At 46.6% G+C, this 18,888-nt stretch overlaps 1 protein-coding gene across 1 annotated transcript in view; it reads left to right on the forward strand.

Annotated features, from left to right (window-relative positions):
* Positions 1–692: 692 nt before the first annotated feature.
* The window catches only part of dpf3 (D4, zinc and double PHD fingers, family 3), a 57,989-nt gene continuing 39,793 nt past the window's right edge, over positions 693–18,888 (forward strand). The window contains exon 1 of the mRNA XM_038984801.1: positions 693–741. Within this exon, the coding sequence (XP_038840729.1) occupies positions 710–741 (32 nt within the window). The 5' untranslated portion in view covers positions 693–709. The remainder of the gene's footprint in view (positions 742–18,888) is intronic.

Consider the following 18,888-nt stretch of genomic DNA (forward strand, 5'->3'; position numbering starts at 1 on the left):
TAACTTTAATCATATTTCTCATTGTAACATTGTATCAGAGATGACTGTCGTCTGTAGTGATAAAGACGTTGTGATTGGTTTAGGTTATGGATAGAGCATTGCTTTGTAATGCATTTCTTGTGTAAACAAACCTTCATGTTTGATTAATGCTTCTATAATATGAATCAAACCAAAATCTGCCCCATGTTATTGTATTTTACTGCACTACTGCACAGGATCATATCATTCTTCTAATACCATTCTATTTGTTTTTTGCTTAAATGCCACTGAAGGAAGAAGAGTTTTTAATATGTTGAGAAAATAAAAGATGGTCGGTTTGCGACAGGCACAAAGGAACACAGTAGGGACAACTGACCATGTTTTTATTTTCCCTGCTCGGAAATGCAGCCACTCCTTGGAATATCTCTTTCGTACACCGGGTTATATACCCACACTACGCAATGGATTTATACTTGCTAGTGAACGGTGACGATGTGCATATGTGTGCAACATCACAGATTAATATGAAGTTGTACTCTAGCTACTGTATCAAGCTTATCGTCTTTATGAAACGCTTTTGACAGTTTTCTCATAAGCCACGCCCGATCTCTGGATACTATCATTGTATTGGTTAAGGAGCGGGGCGCCTAGAACCTTATTGGTTGTTTTCTTCATAGGGGTCCCAAACAGCTCCGAGATTTAGAGTATTGGGTTACAGTTTCGCAGCAAAATGGCGACTGTCATTCAGAATCCTCTCAAATCGTAAGTAATCTTTAAAATGCTATATTCTTTTCCCCGAAAAAAACCCGCATTTGCTTGGATGCAAAGGTTGCATTCAATACAGGAGAAATGCACAACAAATTGAGTGGAATAATGGAATAGCGGATTTTATATGATGTTTGTAAACATATCATAACGTGTATTGAAACAATTATAAGTTAGGACAAAATTTATCGTTTTATTTGTATGTATTAGTCTCTACACGAATGGATTCGGAGCATAAAGCATGTAGTCATGAGAACGCTTTTAAGAAAATATATTTATATGCGCATGAAACAATGTTCTGCACTCCGATTTACGCTGCGTGGACAAGTCAATTGTGTATGGACTTCTTTTACAAAAGTTGTTAGATATTCTGCTACATTAATAGCCTAAGAACACCGGGATAAGTGTTTGTTAACAGATATAGATATAGGCTACTTCCATTGTTCAGGTCCGTTTTATTACTTGGAATTCACGTCAACTAACCAGCGCTTCTTTTGTGCGCTCTCTCATCAATAGCCAACATTAGGATAATGTATATTCAGTATTTATAATGTGGGATTATTTTCACAGTAAAAAAACACACGGAGTACCAAGTGATGATGGGCTATCATTTGAGTAGCCTATGCATGGGATTGCTTTTTACTGTCTGCGACAGATTTCGGGAGCAAAAGGTCCGATCAGGCTGAGCGCACAGGAGCCGTGTCCGTGAAGGGAAAACTGTTTACCATCAGGAATCGCTTTACTGGGATCGGCTCATAGAACTAGTGGTCTAATCTAATGTGATAAATAACAAGTCTATGCGTCTCAATAGTGTCAACACTGTTTTTGAGCATGGAACACATCTCTAGGAGCTGTATGTGTTTTGTCTGTCTGCTTTTGAAATGAAGCAACAAGTCAATGTACCTCCTGACTTCTGTAGTCACTACTGCTCTCCTGTAGTCACTGCTGCTCTCCTGTAGTCACTGCTGCTCTCCTGTAGTCACTGCTGCTCTCCTGTAGTCACTGCTGCTCTCCTGTAGTCACTGCTGTTCTCCTGTAGTCACTGCTGCTCTCATGTAGTCACTACTGCTCTCCTGTAGTCACTGCTGCTCTCCTGTAGTCACTGCTGCTCTCACGTAGTCACTGCTGCTCTCATGTAGTCACTACTGTTCTCCTGTAGTCACTGCTGCTCTCACGTAGTCACTATGGCTCTCCTGTAGTCACTGCTGCTCTCATGTAGTCACTACTGCTCTCCTGTAGTCACTGCTGTAGTCACTACTGCACTCATGTAGTCACTACTGCTCTCCTGTAGTCACTGCTGCTCTCACGTAGTCACTATGGCTCTCCTGTAGTCACTGCTGCTCTCATGTAGTCATTACTGCTCTCCTGTAGTCACTACTGCTCTCCTGTAGTCACTGCTGCTCTCCTGTAGTCACTGCTGCTCTCCTGTAGTCACTACTGCTCTCCTGTAGTCATTGCTGCTCTCCTGTAGTCACTACTGCTCTCCTGTAGTCACTACTGCTCTCCTGTAGTCACTACTGCTCTCCTGTAGTCACTGCTGCTCTCCTGTAGTCACTGCTGCTCTCCTGTAGTCACTACTGCTCTCCTGTAGTCACTGCTGCTCTCCTGTAGTCACTGCTGCTCTCCTGTAGTCACTGCTGCTCTCCTGTAGTCACTGCTGCTCTCCTGTAGTCACTACTGCTCTCCTGTAGTCACTGCTGCTCTCCTGTAGTCACTGCTGCTCTCCTGTAGTCACTATTGCTCTCCTGTAGTCACTGCTGCTCTCCTGTAGTCACTGCTGCTCTCCTGTAGTCACTGCTGCTCTCCTGTAGTCACTGCTGCTCTCCTGTAGTCACTGCTGCTCTCCTGTAGTCACTGCTGCTCTCCTGTAGTCACTGCTGCTCTCCTGTAGTCACTGCTGCTCTCCTGTAGTCACTGCTGCTCTCCTGTAGTCACTGCTGCTCTCCTGTAGTCACTGCTGCTCTCCTGTAGTCACTGCTGCTCTCCTGTAGTCACTACTGCTCTCCTGTAGTCACTGCTGCCCTCCTGTAGTCACTGCTGCTCTCCTGTAGTCACTGCTGCTCTCCTGTAGTCACTGCTGCCCTCCTGTAGTCACTGCTGCTCTCCTGTAGTCACTGCTGCTCTCCTGTAGTCACTGCTGCTCTCCTGTAGTCACTGCTGCTCTCCTGTAGTCACTGCTGCTCTCCTGTAGTCACTGCTGCTCTCCTGTAGTCACTACTGCTCTCCTGTAGTCACTGCTGCCCTCCTGTAGTCACTGCTGCTCTCCTGTAGTCACTGCTGCTCTCCTGTAGTCACTACTGCTCTCCTGTAGTCACTACTGCTCTCCTGTAGTCACTACTGCTCTCCTGTAGTCACTACTGCTCTCCTGTAGTCACTACTGCTCTCCTGTAGTCACTGCTGCCCTCCTGTAGTCACTACTGCTCTCCTGTAGTCACTGCTGCTCTCCTGTAGTCACTACTGCTCTCCTGTAGTCACTGCTGCTCTCCTGTAGTCACTACTGCTCTCCTGTAGTCACTACTGCTCTCCTGTAGTCACTGCTGCCCTCCTGTAGTCACTACTGCTCTCCTGTAGTCACTACTGCTCTCCTGTAGTCACTACTGCTCTCCTGTAGTCACTACTGCTCTCCTGTAGTCACTGCTGCCCTCCTGTAGTCACTACTGCTCTCCTGTAGTCACTGCTGCCCTCCTGTAGTCACTGCTGCTCTCCTGTAGTCACTGCTGCCCTCCTGTAGTCACTGCTGCCTGCTGCCTGGATGTTGGTGATAACAACCTTGTTTCTGTGTAAAAGCCTTGCAGCATTCTCCCATCTGTCTGTGAGAAGTGATGTGATTCTATTCACAGACCGGCTGTATGTCTCCGTCCCACATGGAACCATATTCCCTGTGTGTAGTGCACACATTTTAACCAGGGATCTGTTCAGAAATAGTGCACTACATAGGGAATAGTGTACCATTTGGGACACATGCAGACTCTTTGCCTCCTAGACACGCTAGACTATCAGGACATATTTACCCACATTTGCTGTGGAATGTAGCGAAGGGGTCTGGCACAGTGTTATGACACAGCCTATTGTTGGAGTGGTAGTCAGAAGAACAGGCTGCATTCCTGGTCAGCTCCATTGTTTGGTCTAACAGATGGTCCTTCACTGACAGCCAAGCAAAGCAACCAAACAGACAGTGCGGTCAACGTGTTTTGTGTCCCGATGGTGCATGGGCTGAGATATGCATGCAGTTACACACAAGATGCTGTCTTGCCAATTGACTACTAAAAACGATATCCATAGATAATGTTGTTTTCACCATAGATATACTGTTGTTTTCACTATAGATACTGTTCTTAGTCACTTGGCTACGTTCCTGGTTGAACCAGTGTGAAGTCAAATGAACAATAGTGAATGCAGCACTTTGTTTTATTGCCAGGCTAAATTCTACCTGGCCCAGACTATATTCTGTTTTATAGCCAGGCTAAATTCTACCTGGCCCAGACTATATTCTGTTTTATAGCCAGGCTAAATTCTACCTGGCCCAGACTATATTCTGTTTTATAGCCAGGCTAAATTCTACCTGGCCCAGACTATATTCTGTTTTATAGCCAGGCTAAATTCTACCTGGCCCAGACTATATTCTGTTTTATAGCCAGGCTAAATTCTACCTGGCCCAGACTATATTCTGTCTGTTTTATAGCCAGGCTAAATTCTACCTGGCCCAGACTATATTCTGTTTTATATCCAGGCTAAATTCTACCTGGCCCAGACTATATTCTGTTTTATAGCCAGGCTAAATTCTACCTGGCCCAGACTATATTCTGTTTTATAGCCAGGCTAAATTCTACCTGGCCCAGACTATATTCTGTTTTATAGCCAGGCTAAATTCTACCTGGCCCAGACTATATTCTGTTTTATAGCCAGGCTAAATTCTACCTGGCCCAGACTATATTCTGTCTGTTTTATAGCCAGGCTAAATTCTACCTGGCCCAGACTATATTCTGTTTTATAGCCAGGCTAAATTCTACCTGGCCCAGACTATATTCTGTTTTATAGCCAGGCTAAATTCTACCTGGCCCAGACTATATTCTGTTTTATAGCCAGGCTAAATTCTACCTGGCCCAGACTATATTCTGTTTTATAGCCAGGCTAAATTCTACCTGGCCCAGACTATATTCTGTTTTATAGCCAGGCTAAATTCTACCTGGCCCAGACTATATTCTGTTTTATAGCCAGGCTAAATTCTACCTGGCCCAGACTATATTCTGTCTGTTTTATAGCCAGGCTAAATTCTACCTGGCCCAGACTATATTCTGTTTTATAGCCAGGCTAAATTCTACCTGGCCCAGACTATATTCTGTTTTATAGCCAGGCTAAATTCTACCTGGCCCAGACTATATTCTGTCTGTTTTATAGCCAGGCTAAATTCTACCTGGCCCAGACTATATTCTGTCTGTTTTATAGCCAGGCTAAATTCTACCTGGCCCAGACTATATTCTGTCTGTTTTATAGCCAGGCTAAATTCTACCTGGCCCAGACTATATTCTGTCTGTTTTATAGCCAGGCTAAATTCTACCTGGCCCAGACTATATTCTGTCTGTTTTATAGCCAGGCTAAATTCAACCTGGCCCAGACTATATTCTGTCTTTTTTATAGCGAGGCTAAATTCTACCTGGCCCAGACTATATTCTGTCTGTTTTAAAGCCAGGCTAAATTCTACCTGGCCCAGACTATATTCTGTCTGTTTTATAGCCAGGCTAAATTCTACCTGGCCCAGACTATATTCTGTCTGTTTTATAGCCAGGCTAAATTCCACCTGGCCCAGACTATATTCTATCTGTTTTAAAGCCAGGCTAAATTCTACCTGGCCCAGACTATATTCTGTCTGTTTTATAGCCAGGCTAAATTCTACCTGGCCCAGACTATATTCTGTCTGTTTTATAGCCAGGCTAAATTCTACCTGGCCCAGACTATATTCTGTCTGTTTTATAGCCAGGCAAATTCTACCTGGCCCAGACTATATTCTGTTTTATAGCCAGGCTAAATTCTACCTGGCCCAGACTATATTCTGTTTTATAGCCAGGCTAAATTCTACCTGGCCCAGACTATATTCTGTTTTATAGCCAGGCTAAATTCTACCTGGCCCAGACTATATTCTGTTTTATAGCCAGGCTAAATTCTACCTGGCCCAGACTATATTCTGTCTGTTTTATAGCCAGGCTAAATTCTACCTGCCCCAAACTACATTATTTTTCTATGGTGTTATCTACCATTTCAGAAGACTTCTCCATAGGAAATTCAGTTAAAGCATGAAAGAAAATACCTTTTGTCTGCAATGCATTGTATCACAGGGATGGAGAGAGTCTAGTTTTACATAGATATGAATCACATATTCAAATATATCCTCTTTGTGCCAGGCCTTGTCAAGGGAAAAGGGGATACATAGTCAGTTGGACAATTATGTCTTCTGCAATTTAATCCATTTAACCCAGAGAGGTGCAGGGGACTGCTTGTCGCTCTCCCTCGCCATCTTGGGTTTAATGTGGTTCCTATCTGACCATTGTGTTTCTATGAGAGGTGTCGGGTTTTGCACTTAGCTCGTAACAACATCCCCTGTTCTGTTGATAAGAGGTTTGGGACAGTGAGAAGTTCAATGTCCATGGCTTGTCTCCTGCTCTCTGCATAAAACAAAACCATTTTTAAATAACAAAGAGCATAGGCTTAAGAAGACTGGATGCATATATATACTTAAATTCATACTTAGGAGATGGACAAAATGGGGAGAGAGAGAGCAAGAGGGCGAGAGAGAGAGCGAGAGAGAGAGAGAAAGTGTGAGGTCCCTCACTATGGTGATAATACCATATGGTCCCTGGAAATTCCCAGCCCTACTGGATACTTTAATATATTATGCTATTAGCGTTTTTAAGACGGTGATTAAATTTGAAGTTAGTTATTACTATAGTATTATCAGTGAATAAGACTATTCTCTGACAAAGTGAGTTCAGTTATTACCATTTTAATTACAGGACGCCTCAGTGTTGAGCCTGTCTGGGAAACACAAATAACAGAAAGTCTCAAGATGGTGTACCTGTTAAGTCACATCGTTAACAACAGGAAGATAACAGCATACCTGCTAGTGCTGCTGTCTCACGTCAAATTAACATTTAGTCAGCATATGGCATCATCATGACACGTCATCTGGCATCTCAGAATAAACCATTCACATCATTCTTCTGAATTGTGGATGTTCTAAATATTATTCATCTTTATTTATTCATTTGATTTATTTTATTTTACCTTAGCAAGTCTTTTTTGGGGGGGATTCAACGATGTGTCTTTGAAAGAGAGCAGGCAACATGTCAGCAAAGGGAAACATTGCATTTGAAGCCTACATAGACCCCCTCCCCTTTCCCACAATGCAACACAATAAAAGAAGATCATACAGAAACAATAGTCAGAGACAATATGCTACACTGGCCTGTTTCTGCAGGGTCGCGGCCCGTGCACTCGCTGTAAACGTGTGTCTCTGTGACTTGAACTGTGAGGTTGGAGGCACTTACCCATGAGGGATATAGAGCTGGGCAGATCTGGCTCTGTGTTTATAGATTGCGGGGGCGGGCTGTGCAGGGGGGAAATGTGTAGGAGAAGAAGGTGTGTGTGTGTGTGTATGGGGGGGGGTGTCTGGAGGAGTGGGGACTGTGTGTGTGTGTGTGTGTGTGTGTGTGTGTGTGTGTGTGTGTGTGTGTCTGGCTTACAGGAACCCACTCCCGTCCTCCATTTAGCGTGAGAGGAAGAGGGAGCTAGAGTGATTGATGGGTGAATTACACGTGTGCTTTCAGACCAACTCTCAACACTGGGGCAGCTCTCCGGCTCCCTGGCCTTCTGTGATTCCCGCTCGGTTTTTGGGAATGGCCGAGCTGGCGGGAATGTTTTCCAGGCGTTGGGAATTAGAACGGCCAGGAACATTTGGCACCCTTTCCCCTTGTGTCGTGCACTTCTTTTGTCCAGGGCCCATAGGCCTCTGGTCTAAAGTAGTGCACTAGATAGGGAATAGTGTGCCATTTGGGACACAACATTGTTTCACAGGGAGACTCCATGGAGGGATCATAAATCCTTTTTCCTGTTCAGCACATGGATCTGGCACGTGTCTGTATGTAGACTGAGGGAGAGGGGGGAGAGGGTGTCTGTACGAGGGGGGAGAGGGTGTGTGTACAAGGGTGTGTGTATGAGTGGGGAGAGGGTGAGTGTACGAGGGGGGGAGAGGGTGTGTGTACGAGGGGGGAGAGGGTGTGTGTGTACGAGTGGGGAGAGGGTGTGTGTACGAGGGGGGAGAGGGTGTGTGTACGAGTGGGGAGAGGGTGTGTGTACGAGGGGGGAGAGGGTGTGTGTACGAGTGGGGAGAGGGTGTGTGTGTGTAAGGTTGAAGGGGAGAGTGTGTGTGACATTATTTTCATACATCTCAATCTCACTATCCTACTCTCTCTCCATCGCTATTTCTCCCTCTCTCCCAGTGTCCCTCTCCATCTCTCCCAGTGTCCCTCTCCCCTTTCCATCTTTCTATTGCTCTCCCTCCATCTCTCCCTCTCTCCCAGTGTCCCTCTCCATCTCTCTATCGCTCTCCCTCCATCTCTCCCAGTGTCCCTCTCCATCGCTCTATCACTCTCCCTCACCCCTCTCCCTTGAAGAAGAGATTTCAAATTTCAATGAGCCCTTCCTGGTTAAATAAAGATTAAACAAACAAAAAGAATCTCTATCGGTCTCCCTCGCTCTATCACTCTCCATCTCTCCTCTTTCCATCGCTCTATCGCTTTCTCTCAATTCTTCTCCTCCTGTCTGTCTGGGTCTGGGGAAACAGTTTTCCTCCCCCTTCTCCTACAAAAATCTCTCAGCTCCACCTAGCCTCCCCTAGCCACCTGGAGGAGGATGAGGAGGTATGGAGGAGGTTGAGGAGGGCTGTAGAAGGGTAAGGAGGGTTGGAGGAGGTTGAGGAGGATTGGAGGAGGTTGAGGAGGGTTGGAGGAGATTGAGGAGGGTTGGAGTAGGATGAGGAGGTTTGGAGAAGGATGAGGAGGGTTGGAGGAGGTTGAGGAGGGTTGGAGAAGGATGAGGAGGTTTGGAGGAGGTTGAGGAGGGTTGGAGGAGATTGAGGAGGATGAGGAGGTTTGGAGGAGGTTGAGGAGGATTGGAGGAGATTGAGGAGGGTTGGAGAAGGATGAGGAGGTTTGGAGGAGGATGAGGAGGGTTGGAGGAGGTTGAGGAGGGTTGGAGAAGGATGAGGAGATTGAGGAGGATGAGGAGGGTTGGAGGAGGTTGAGGAGGGTTGGTTGAGAAGGGTTGGTGGAGGTTGAGGAGGGTTGGAGGAGGTTGAGGAGGGTTGGATGAGGAAGGCTGGAGGAGGTTTGGAGGAGGATGAGGAGGGCTGGAGGAGGATGAGGAGGAGGAGGAGGGTTGGATGAGGAGGGCTGGAGGAGGATGAGGAGGGTTGGAGGAGGGCTGTAGAAGGGTAAGGAGGGTTGGAGGAGGTTGAGGAGGATTGGAGGAGGTTGAGGAGGGTTGGATGAGGAGGGTTGGTGGAGGTTGAGGAGGGTTGGAGGAGGTTGAGGAGGGTTGGATGAGGAAGGCTGGAGGAGGTTTGGAGGAGGATGAGGAGGGCTGGAGGAGGATGAGGAGGAGGAGGGTTGGATGAGGAGGGCTGGAGGAGGATGAGGAGGGTTGGAGGGGGATGAGGAGGGTTGGAGGGGGAGGGCTGGAGGAGGATGAGGAGGAGGATGAGGAGGGCTGGAGGAGGATGAGGAGGGCTGGAGGAGGATGAGGAGGGTTGGAGGAGGATGAGGAGGGCTGGAGGAGAATGAGGAGGAGGATGAGGAGGGCTGGAGGAGGATGAGGAGGAGGATGAGGAGGGCTGGAGGAGGATGAGGAGGGCTGGTGGAGGATGAGGAGGCCTGGAGGAGGATGAGGAGGACTGAGAGGGCTTTGTACAGCAGGGTGTAACCTCTTCTGATAGAGGAAGCACTACTTATGTGTAGGAGACACACACATGCGCAGTCATCATACACACGCACACACATACACTCAGTCTGAAGGTAACTGTAGAACCGCAGCTAATTCTAGTCTGAGGTGGAACCGTTTTCCAATTTGGTGTTTACCACTAAGACCTAAATTAGATTTGCTGGGTGGGGGCTGGATATATACACGACATTGCCAAAGTATGTGGACACCTGCTCGTCGAACATCTCATTCCAAAATCATGGGCATTAATATGGAGATGGTCCCCCCTTTGTTGCTATAACAGCCTCCACTCTTCTGGGAAGGTTTTCCACTAGATGTTGGAACATTGCTGCAGAGACCTGCTTCCATTCAGCCACAAGAGCATTAGTGAGGTCGGGCACTGATGTTGGGTGATTAGGCCTGGCTCACAGTCAACGTTCCAATTCATCCCAAAGGTGTTCGGTGGGGTTGAGGTCAGGGCTCTGTGCAGCCCAGTGAAGTTCTTCCATACCGATCTCGACAAACCGTTTCTGTATGGACCTCACTTTGTGCATGGGGGCGGCAGGTAGCTTAGTGGTTCGAGCGTTGGGCCAGTAACCGAAAGGTTTCTAGATCGAATCCCCGAGCTGACAAGGTACAAATCTGTCGTTCTGCCCCTGAACAAGGCAGTTAACCCACTGTTCCCCTGTTGGCCATCATTGTAAATAAGAATTTGTTCTTAACTGACTTGCCTAGTTAAATAAAGGTAAAAAAATGTAATTGTTATGCTGAAACAGGAAAGGGCCTTCACCAAACTGTTGCCTCAAAGTTGGAAGCACAGAATAGTCTAGAATGTCATTGTATGCTGTAGCGTTAAGATTTCCCTTCACTGGAACTAAGTGGCCTAGCCCCAAACATGAAAAACAGCCCCAGACCATTATTCATCCTCCACCAAACTTTACAGTTGGCACTATGCATTGGGGCAGGTAGCGTTCTCCTGGCATCTGCCAAACCCAGATTTGTCTGTTGGACATGCCAGACATTGAAGCGTGATTCATCACTCCAGAGAACATGTTTCCACTGCTCCAGAGTCCAATGGCAGCGAGCTTTCAATTCAATGATGTGGAAACAACATTGATTCAACCAGTGGGAGAGAGAGGGGGAGAGGGAGAGAGAGGGGGAGAGGGGGAGAGGGAGAGAGAGGGGGAGAGAGAGGGGGAGAGGGAGAGAGAGGGGAAGAGGGGGAGAGGGAGAGAGAGGGGAAGAGGGAGGGAGAAGAGAAGGGAGAGGGGAAGAGGGGAAGAGGGAGGGGAAGAGGGGGAGAGGGAGAGAGAGGGGAAGAGGGAGGGGGAGAGGGGGAGAGGGGAAGAGGGAGAGCGAGGGGAAGAGGGAGGGGAAGAGGGGGAGAGAGAGAGGGGAAGAGGGAGAGAGGGAGGGGGAGAGGGAGAGAGGGAGGGGGAGAGGGGGAGAGGGAGAGAGAGGGGAAGAGGGAGAGCGAGGGGAAGAGGGAGAGAGGGAGGGGGAGAGGGGAAGAGGGAGGGAGGGGGAGAGGGGAAGAGGGGGAGAGGGAGAGAGAGGGGAAGAGGGAGAGCGAGGGGAAGAGGGGGAGAGGGAGAGAGCGGGGGAGAGGGAGAGAGGGAGAGAGAGGGGAAGAGGAGGGGAAACTCTTTGGCCTTTATTTCATAGACAACCTGTCCCCAACAGAAGGATTCAATAGGACTGGGCTCTATAGGTTAAGTCTATAAATGAATATTCATGGTATATTCATATTAACCTCTCATTGGAAGTGTGATACTGTTACCACTGCTTTACGCATATGGAATGTAATTAGAACTTTTGCCATCCAATGAAAAGCTTCAGGTCATGATTATTCATAGATACCTGTGAGTGGCTGGGGGGCTCTAGAGGTTGAATAGAAGAGAGAGGTGCATTAGAATATGAAGCATGAGGGAGGAGGGACTCTGTTGGTCTCTAGGGAGAGAGAGTGGTGAATGTATTGAGACAGATGAGGGAAATGGAGAGAGAGAGAGAGAGACAGAGAGAGAGACACACACACACAGAGAGACAGAGACTCCTCCCTCTTGATGAGTGGCTTCCTGCTGCTGTGTAGTTCCTCTGTAAACAGCATGTGAGAGTGGGTAGCAGTTAAACTAAGCCTGACTGGTTTGAACACTACTATTTATATGAAAACATTCCACTGGCCTCTCAAACTGGCCTCTCCAATTGTCACTGAGTGTGTGTGTCCGTGTGTGTGTGTGTGTGTGACAATGCAATACTAACAAAGCCATTTGCACTACCCAACGTCCAATCTGTTGTCGAGAATGTCAGAAGTATCATCATGGCATGTTATAGAACTCAATTCAATTTAAAGGGCTTTATTGGCATGGGAAACATATGTCAACATTGCCAAAGAAAGTGAAATAGATAATAAACAAAAGTGAAACTAACAGTAAACAACACACAGAGAGACAGGCAACGAAAGGCAGATGAACTGGTTATGTCAACTTTTAACTTTGTCTAAGCTCAGTGTTTTGCGACTGAAGAGGTAACAGGGCTTGAACCAGCAAACCAACATTTACATAGCAAATGCACTCTCTCCAGTGGGGGAAACATATGTTTACATTGCCAAAGCATATGGAATAGACAATTCTCTGTCTCGCGCTCTCTCTCAATTCAATTTCAATTTAAGGGGCTTTATTGGCATGGGGAACATATGTTTACATTGCCAAAGCAAGTGAAGTAGTGTCACGATCGTCGTCAAGGAAATGACCGGACCAAGTTGCAGGCGTGGTAAGCGTACATTCCTTTATTTTAAATGTCGCCAACAAAAACAATAAACAACAAAACGAACGTGAAGCTCTGTAAGGCTATACATCCCGCTAACAAAGACAACAACCCACAAATGAGAAAAAGAAAAAAAGGCTGCCTAAGTATGATTCCCAATCAGAGACAACGATAGACAGCTGTCCCTGATTGAGAATCATACCCGGCCAAAAACAAAGAACCAGAAAGCATAGACTTTCCCACCCGAGTCACACCCTGACCAAACAAACAGAGAATAGAAGGATCTCTACGGTCAGGGCGTGACAAGTAGATAATAAACAAAAGTGAAATAAATTATAAAAAATTAACAGTAACAGTCACAAAGTTCCAAAAGAATAAAGACATTTCAAATGTCATATTATGTGTAAATAGTCCAAGTACAAAAGAGAAAATAAATAAAAAATAATTAAACATAAATATGGTATTCTTCACTGGTTGCCCTTTTCTTGTGGCAACAGGTCACAAATCTTGCTACTGTGATATTTCACCTAGTAGATATGAGAGTTTATCAAAACTGGATTTGTTTAAAAAATCTTTGTGGGTCTGTGTAATCTGAGGGAAATATGTGTCTCTAATATGGTCATACATTTGGCAGGAGGTTAGGAAGTGCAGCTCAGTTTCCACCTCATTTTGTGGGCAGTGTACACATAGCCTGTCTTCTCTTCAAAGCCAGGTCTGCCTACGGCTGCCTTTTTCAATATCAAGGCTATGCTCGCTGTGTCTGTACATAGTCAAGGATTTCCTTACGTTTGGGTCTGTCACAGTGGTCAGGTATTCTGCCAAATAGCATTCTAGTTTGCTCTGTTTAAAAAAAAAAAGGATTCTTTCCAATGTGTCAAATAATTATCTTTTTGTTTTCTCATGATTTGGTTGGGTCTAATTGTGTTTCTGTCCTCGGGCTCCCTCCTCCTGGTATTAGTTGAAGTGTTTCCAGTCTCAACAGGAACAGGAAGCTACTTCTCTCTCTCTCTGGAGACTCACAGGTTCTATCAGGAAACTCTCTCTGAGAGGAAAAGGGTTTCTGTAACATGAAAAACTTACATAAGCAACAGATCAACTATTCAACCCGTAATGGACACAGAGAGTCACATGGCTTAGAGCAAAATGTTCTGATGTTCCAGATCTGTGTGTGTGCGTGTGTGTCTGTGTGTGTGTGTCTGCGCATGTGTGTGTGTGTGTATGTATGTTTGGATTATAGGACACTTTTCATCCCACATCTTTAAAGGCATACCGTGACAATCCCACTCTCTCTCACACACACACACACACACACACACACACACACACACACACACACACACACACACACACACACACACACACACACACACACACACACACAGTGGAGTGTGGTGTGGTGTGCTCCTCTGTAGCTGGGCCTAGCTGTACATCCTAGCTGTACATCCTTATGTAATGGTGTAGAGAGACCTGAGGGAAGGAACACACACTCTCCTTGGTAGGAGTGGGACAGAAATATCCAGAGAATATGGCAGGGCAGAGACAGAGGGAGAGAGAGAATATGGCAGGGCAGAGACAGAGGGAGAGAGAGAATATGGCAGGGCAAAGACAGAGGGAGAGAAAGATGCCGGTAGGGGAAGAGAGAGCTGTGATGGGGAAAGGGAGGAGCTTGGTATAGAAGGGGAGGATTTTGGTATAGAAAGGGAGGAGCTTGGTATAGAAGGGGAGGGGCTTGGTATAGAAGGGGAGGAGTTTGGTATAGAAGGGGGAAGAGCTTGGTATAGAAGGGGATGATTTTGGTATAGAAAGGGAGGAGCTTGGTATAGAAAGGGAGGAGCTTGGTATAGAAGGGGATGAGCTTGGTGTAGAAAGGGAAGAGCTTGGTGTAGAAAGGGAAGAGCTTGGTGTAGAAAGGGAAGAGCTTGGTGTAGAAAGGGAAGAGCTTGGTGTAGAAAGGGAAGAGCGAGTGAGCGGTACGTCTTTTTATTTAACCTTTAAATTAATTTTAATTATTTTTAATGAACCTAATTTTAACAGGGAAGGCATATTGAGACCTATTTAGGAATCAGTCAAGTAAAATCAATTCATTAGGCCCTAATGTATGGATTTCACATTACTGGGAATGCAGATATGCATCTGTTGGTCACAGATACCTTTAAAGAAAAAGGTAGGGGGGCCTCCCGAGTAGCACCGCGGTCTAAGGCACTGCATCGCAGTGATAAGGCGCCACTACAGCCTCGGGTTTGATCACAGGCTGTGTCACAGGCAACCGTGACCGGGAGACCCATGGAGGCAGCGCACAATTGGCCCAGCGTCGTCCGGGTTAGGGGATGGTTCGACCAGGGGGGGGCTTTATTTGGCTCATCGCGCTCTAGCGACTCATTTTGGCGGGCCGGGCGCCTGCAGGCTGACCTTGGTCATCAGTTGAATAGTGTTTCCTCCGACACATTGGTGCAGCTGGCTTCCAGGTTAAGTGGGCGGGTGTTGAGGAGCGCGGTTCGGCGGGTCATGTTTCGGAGGAAGCATGACTAGACCTTCGCCTCTCCCGAGCCCGTTGGGGAGTTGCAGCAATGAGACAAGGTCGAAATTGGGGAGAAAAAAGAGGGTAAAAAAATATATATATAATTTTTAAAAAGGAGAGCAGGTCCCAGTGTGGATCCCTGTGGTACACCTTTATGTACTTCAAGAAATTCCGACTTAACCCCACCAATCACGATGGCCTGAGTTCTGTCACTAAGTTAACCATGAACAGGCGTCAGACCTCAGGCCTATCGAGGTCAATTTATTCAGTAAAACTACTGTAATGTTTCTGGCAGTAATCCTGCATTCCAACCTGACAGAAATCTACTGGTCATATTGGCTGGCAGAAAGGGAGAGAAAGGGGGTAGGAGAGAAAGAGAGAGAAGGGGGGTAGGAGAGAAAGAGCGAGATGGACATGAGGCAGTGAGAAACAGATTGGGAGGGAGAGGTAGTGAGAGAGGGAGAGGTAGTGAGGGAGAGATTAGAAGAGAGAGGCAGAGGTAGTGAGAGACAGATTAGGAGAGAGAGGGAGAGGTAATGAGATACAGATTAGGAGAGACAGGGAGAGGTAGTGAGAGACAGATTAGCAGAGAGATGGAGAGGTAGTGAGAGACAGATTAGGAGAGACAGGGAGAGGTAGTGAGAGACAGATTAAGAGGGAGAGGTAGTGAGAGAGATTATGAGAGAGAGGGAGAGGTAGTGAGAGACAGATTAGGAGAGACAGGGAGAGGTAGTGAGGGAGAGATTAGGAGAGAGAGGGAGAGGTAGTGAGAGACAGATTAGGAGGGAGAGGTAGTGAGAGATAGAGAGGGGGAGAGGTAGTGAGAGACAGATTAGGAGAGAGAAGAGATGAAGAGATGAAGAGAGAAAGGGAAGAGGGAGAGAGAGCTAGGTAGGACACATCTGTTAATGGTCCTCCTGCCAGTAATGGTCCTCCTGGCTGTAATGGTCCTCCCTGCCAGTAATGGTCCTCCCTGCCAGTAATGGTCCTCCCTGCCAGTAATGGTCCTCCTGCCAGTAATGGTCCTCCTGCCAGTAATGGTCCTCCCTGGCAGTAATGGTCCTCCTGCCAGTAATGGTCCTCCTGCCAGTAATGGTCCTCCCTGCCAGTAATGGTCCTCCCTGGCAGTAATGGTCCTCCCTGCCAGTAATGGTCCTCCCTGGCAGTAATGGTCCTCCTGCCAGTAATGGTCCTCCTGCCAGTAATGGTCCTCCTGCCAGTAATGGTCCTCCTGCCAGTAATGGTCCTCCTGGCAGTAATGGTCCTCCCTGCCAGTAATGGTCCTCCCTGCCAGTAATGGTCCTCCCTGCCAGTAATGGTCCTCCTGCCAGTAATGGTCCTCCTGCCAGTAATGGTCCTCCTGCCAGTAATGGTCCTCCTGCCAGTAATCCTGATTTCCATCCAGCATGTGACATGTTTAGCTGGTCAGATCCCAGTGTTATCAAGTCAATGGTAAGGTCCTTGGTAAAGGTCAAGGGGATGTCTGTGTTTATCTTTAGGCCTTCCTGCCATCTTCAGCACAACACTGCACGGCAAGCGGTACCGGAGCGCCAATTCTAGGTCCAAGAGGCTAATATCTACCCAGACTATTTGCATTGCCCCCCCCCCCCCCCCCCCCCCCCCTCTTCTACACTGCTGCTACTCTGTTATTATCTATGCGTAGTCACGCTGTATATAGCCTCCACATTGACTCTGTATCGGTACCCCCTGTATATAGCCTCCACATTGACTCTGTACCGGTACCCCGTGTATATAGCCTCCACATTGACTCTGTATCGGTACCCCCTGTATATAGCCTCCACATTGACTCTGTACCGGTACCCCGTGTATATAGCCTCCACATTGACTCTGTATCGGTACCCCCTGTATATAGCCTCCACATTGACTCTGTATCGGTACCCCCTGTATATAGCCTCCACATTGACTCTGTACCGGTACCCCGTGTATATAGCCTCCACATTGACTCTGTACCGGTACCCCCTGTATATAGCCTCCACATTGACTCTGTACCGGTACCCCGTGTATATAGCCTCCACATTGACTCTGTATCGGTACCCCCTGTATATAGCCTCCACATTGACTCTGTACCGGTACCCCGTGTATATAGCCTCCACATTGACTCTGTATCGGTACCCCCTGTATATAGCCTCCACATTGACTCTGTACCGGTACCCCCTGTATATAGCCTCCACATTGACTCTGTATCGGTACACCCTGTATATAGCCTCCACATTGACTCTGTTCCGGTACCCCCTGTATATAGCCTCCACATTGACTCTGTACCTGTACCCCCTGTATATAGTCTCCACATTGACTCTGTACCGGTACCCCCTGTATATAGCCTCCACATTGACTCTGTACCTGTACCCCCTGTATATAGCCTCCACATTGACTCTGTACCTGTACCCCCTGTATATAGTCTCCACATTGACTCTGTACCGGTACCCCCTGTATATAGCCTCCACATTGACTCTGTACTGGTACCCCCTGTATATAGCCTCCACATTGACTCTGTACCTGTACCCCCTGTATATAGTCTCCACATTGACTCTGTACCGGTACCCCCTGTATATAGTCTCCACATTGACTCTGTACCGGTACCCCCTGTATATAGTCTCCACATTGACTCTGTACCGGTACCCCCTGTATATAGCCTCCACATTGACTCTGTACCGGTACCCCCTGTATATAGCCTCCACATTGACTCTGTATCGGTACCCCCTGTATATAGCCTCCACATTGACTCTGTACCGGTACCCCCTGTATATAGCCTCCACATTGACTCTGTACTGGTACCCCCTGTATATAGCCTCCACATTGACTCTGTACCGTAACACCCTGTATATAGCCTCCACATTGACTCTGTACCGGTACCCCCTGTATATAGCCTCCACATTGACTCTGTACCGGTACCCCCTGTATATAGCCTCGCTATTGTTATTTTACTGCTGCTCTTTAATTATTATTTAATTATTTGTTACTTTTATTTCTTTTTTTTTAGGTATTTTTCTTAAACTTGGCATTGTTGGTTAAAGGCTTGTAAGTAAGCATTTCACTGTTGTATTCGGCCGCACGTGACAAATAAAAATTTGATTTGAAGTACGTAACCTTATGTAGAGATGTAGATATACTGTTGGCCATTAGAAAGGTAATACATTTATTAGGCAAATAGTGTTTTTTTTCATAATCACTGAATCTGATCAGGGGGGAAAATCTAGGCCCTGTAGTTAATTACAGGTGTTTTAATACCAACACGTACTGTGGCATGATACCTTTTACACATGCCCTTGTCATTCTGTCAGTCTTACTAATTATACTACCGCTGTTTCTAGGATGGAAGTCATTTATTTTATAAGAGTGACAGCAGCGCATTGCTAAGGTAACAACGTGACATTAATTGAGTTATAATGACACCAGATGTGTTCTAGAATCTTGAGGACAACTGTCTCGTCACTAACGGGATTCTAAATCTAATACTGTTCCTCCTCCCATTTACTTCCTGAACGGGGATGCCAACACAAAGCAGCCAGTTAAAACAATATCTGTAAACGATGCTTGTTTTTGTGTACATTAAACTCTTTGAATTAGATACACAGCAGTCAATCCACATACACTTCAGTCTGATCGTAGCTTCTCTGTGTGTTTGGTGTGTTATAGGTGTTTTTACCTGCTTGTCTTATCTGGGATAATAAAGATGGATTCATTTATTGATAGGTGGCTTGTCAGTTAGAAAACGTTATTCCCCTCCTTTTCTCTCGATAATAGCAGAAGAAGAAAAAGCTTGTTTTAACCACCGGTCATAGATTGATCTGCTCAGAAACCGTTGTGGTCTGTATTCACTGCAGGCACACAGTCCTTACATACACATTGTGTGATTAGTGGTTAATGTTGCG

The sequence above is a fragment of the Salvelinus namaycush genome, unplaced genomic scaffold, assembly GCF_016432855.1.
Source record: "Salvelinus namaycush isolate Seneca unplaced genomic scaffold, SaNama_1.0 Scaffold267, whole genome shotgun sequence".
Lineage (NCBI taxonomy): Eukaryota > Metazoa > Chordata > Actinopteri > Salmoniformes > Salmonidae > Salvelinus > Salvelinus namaycush.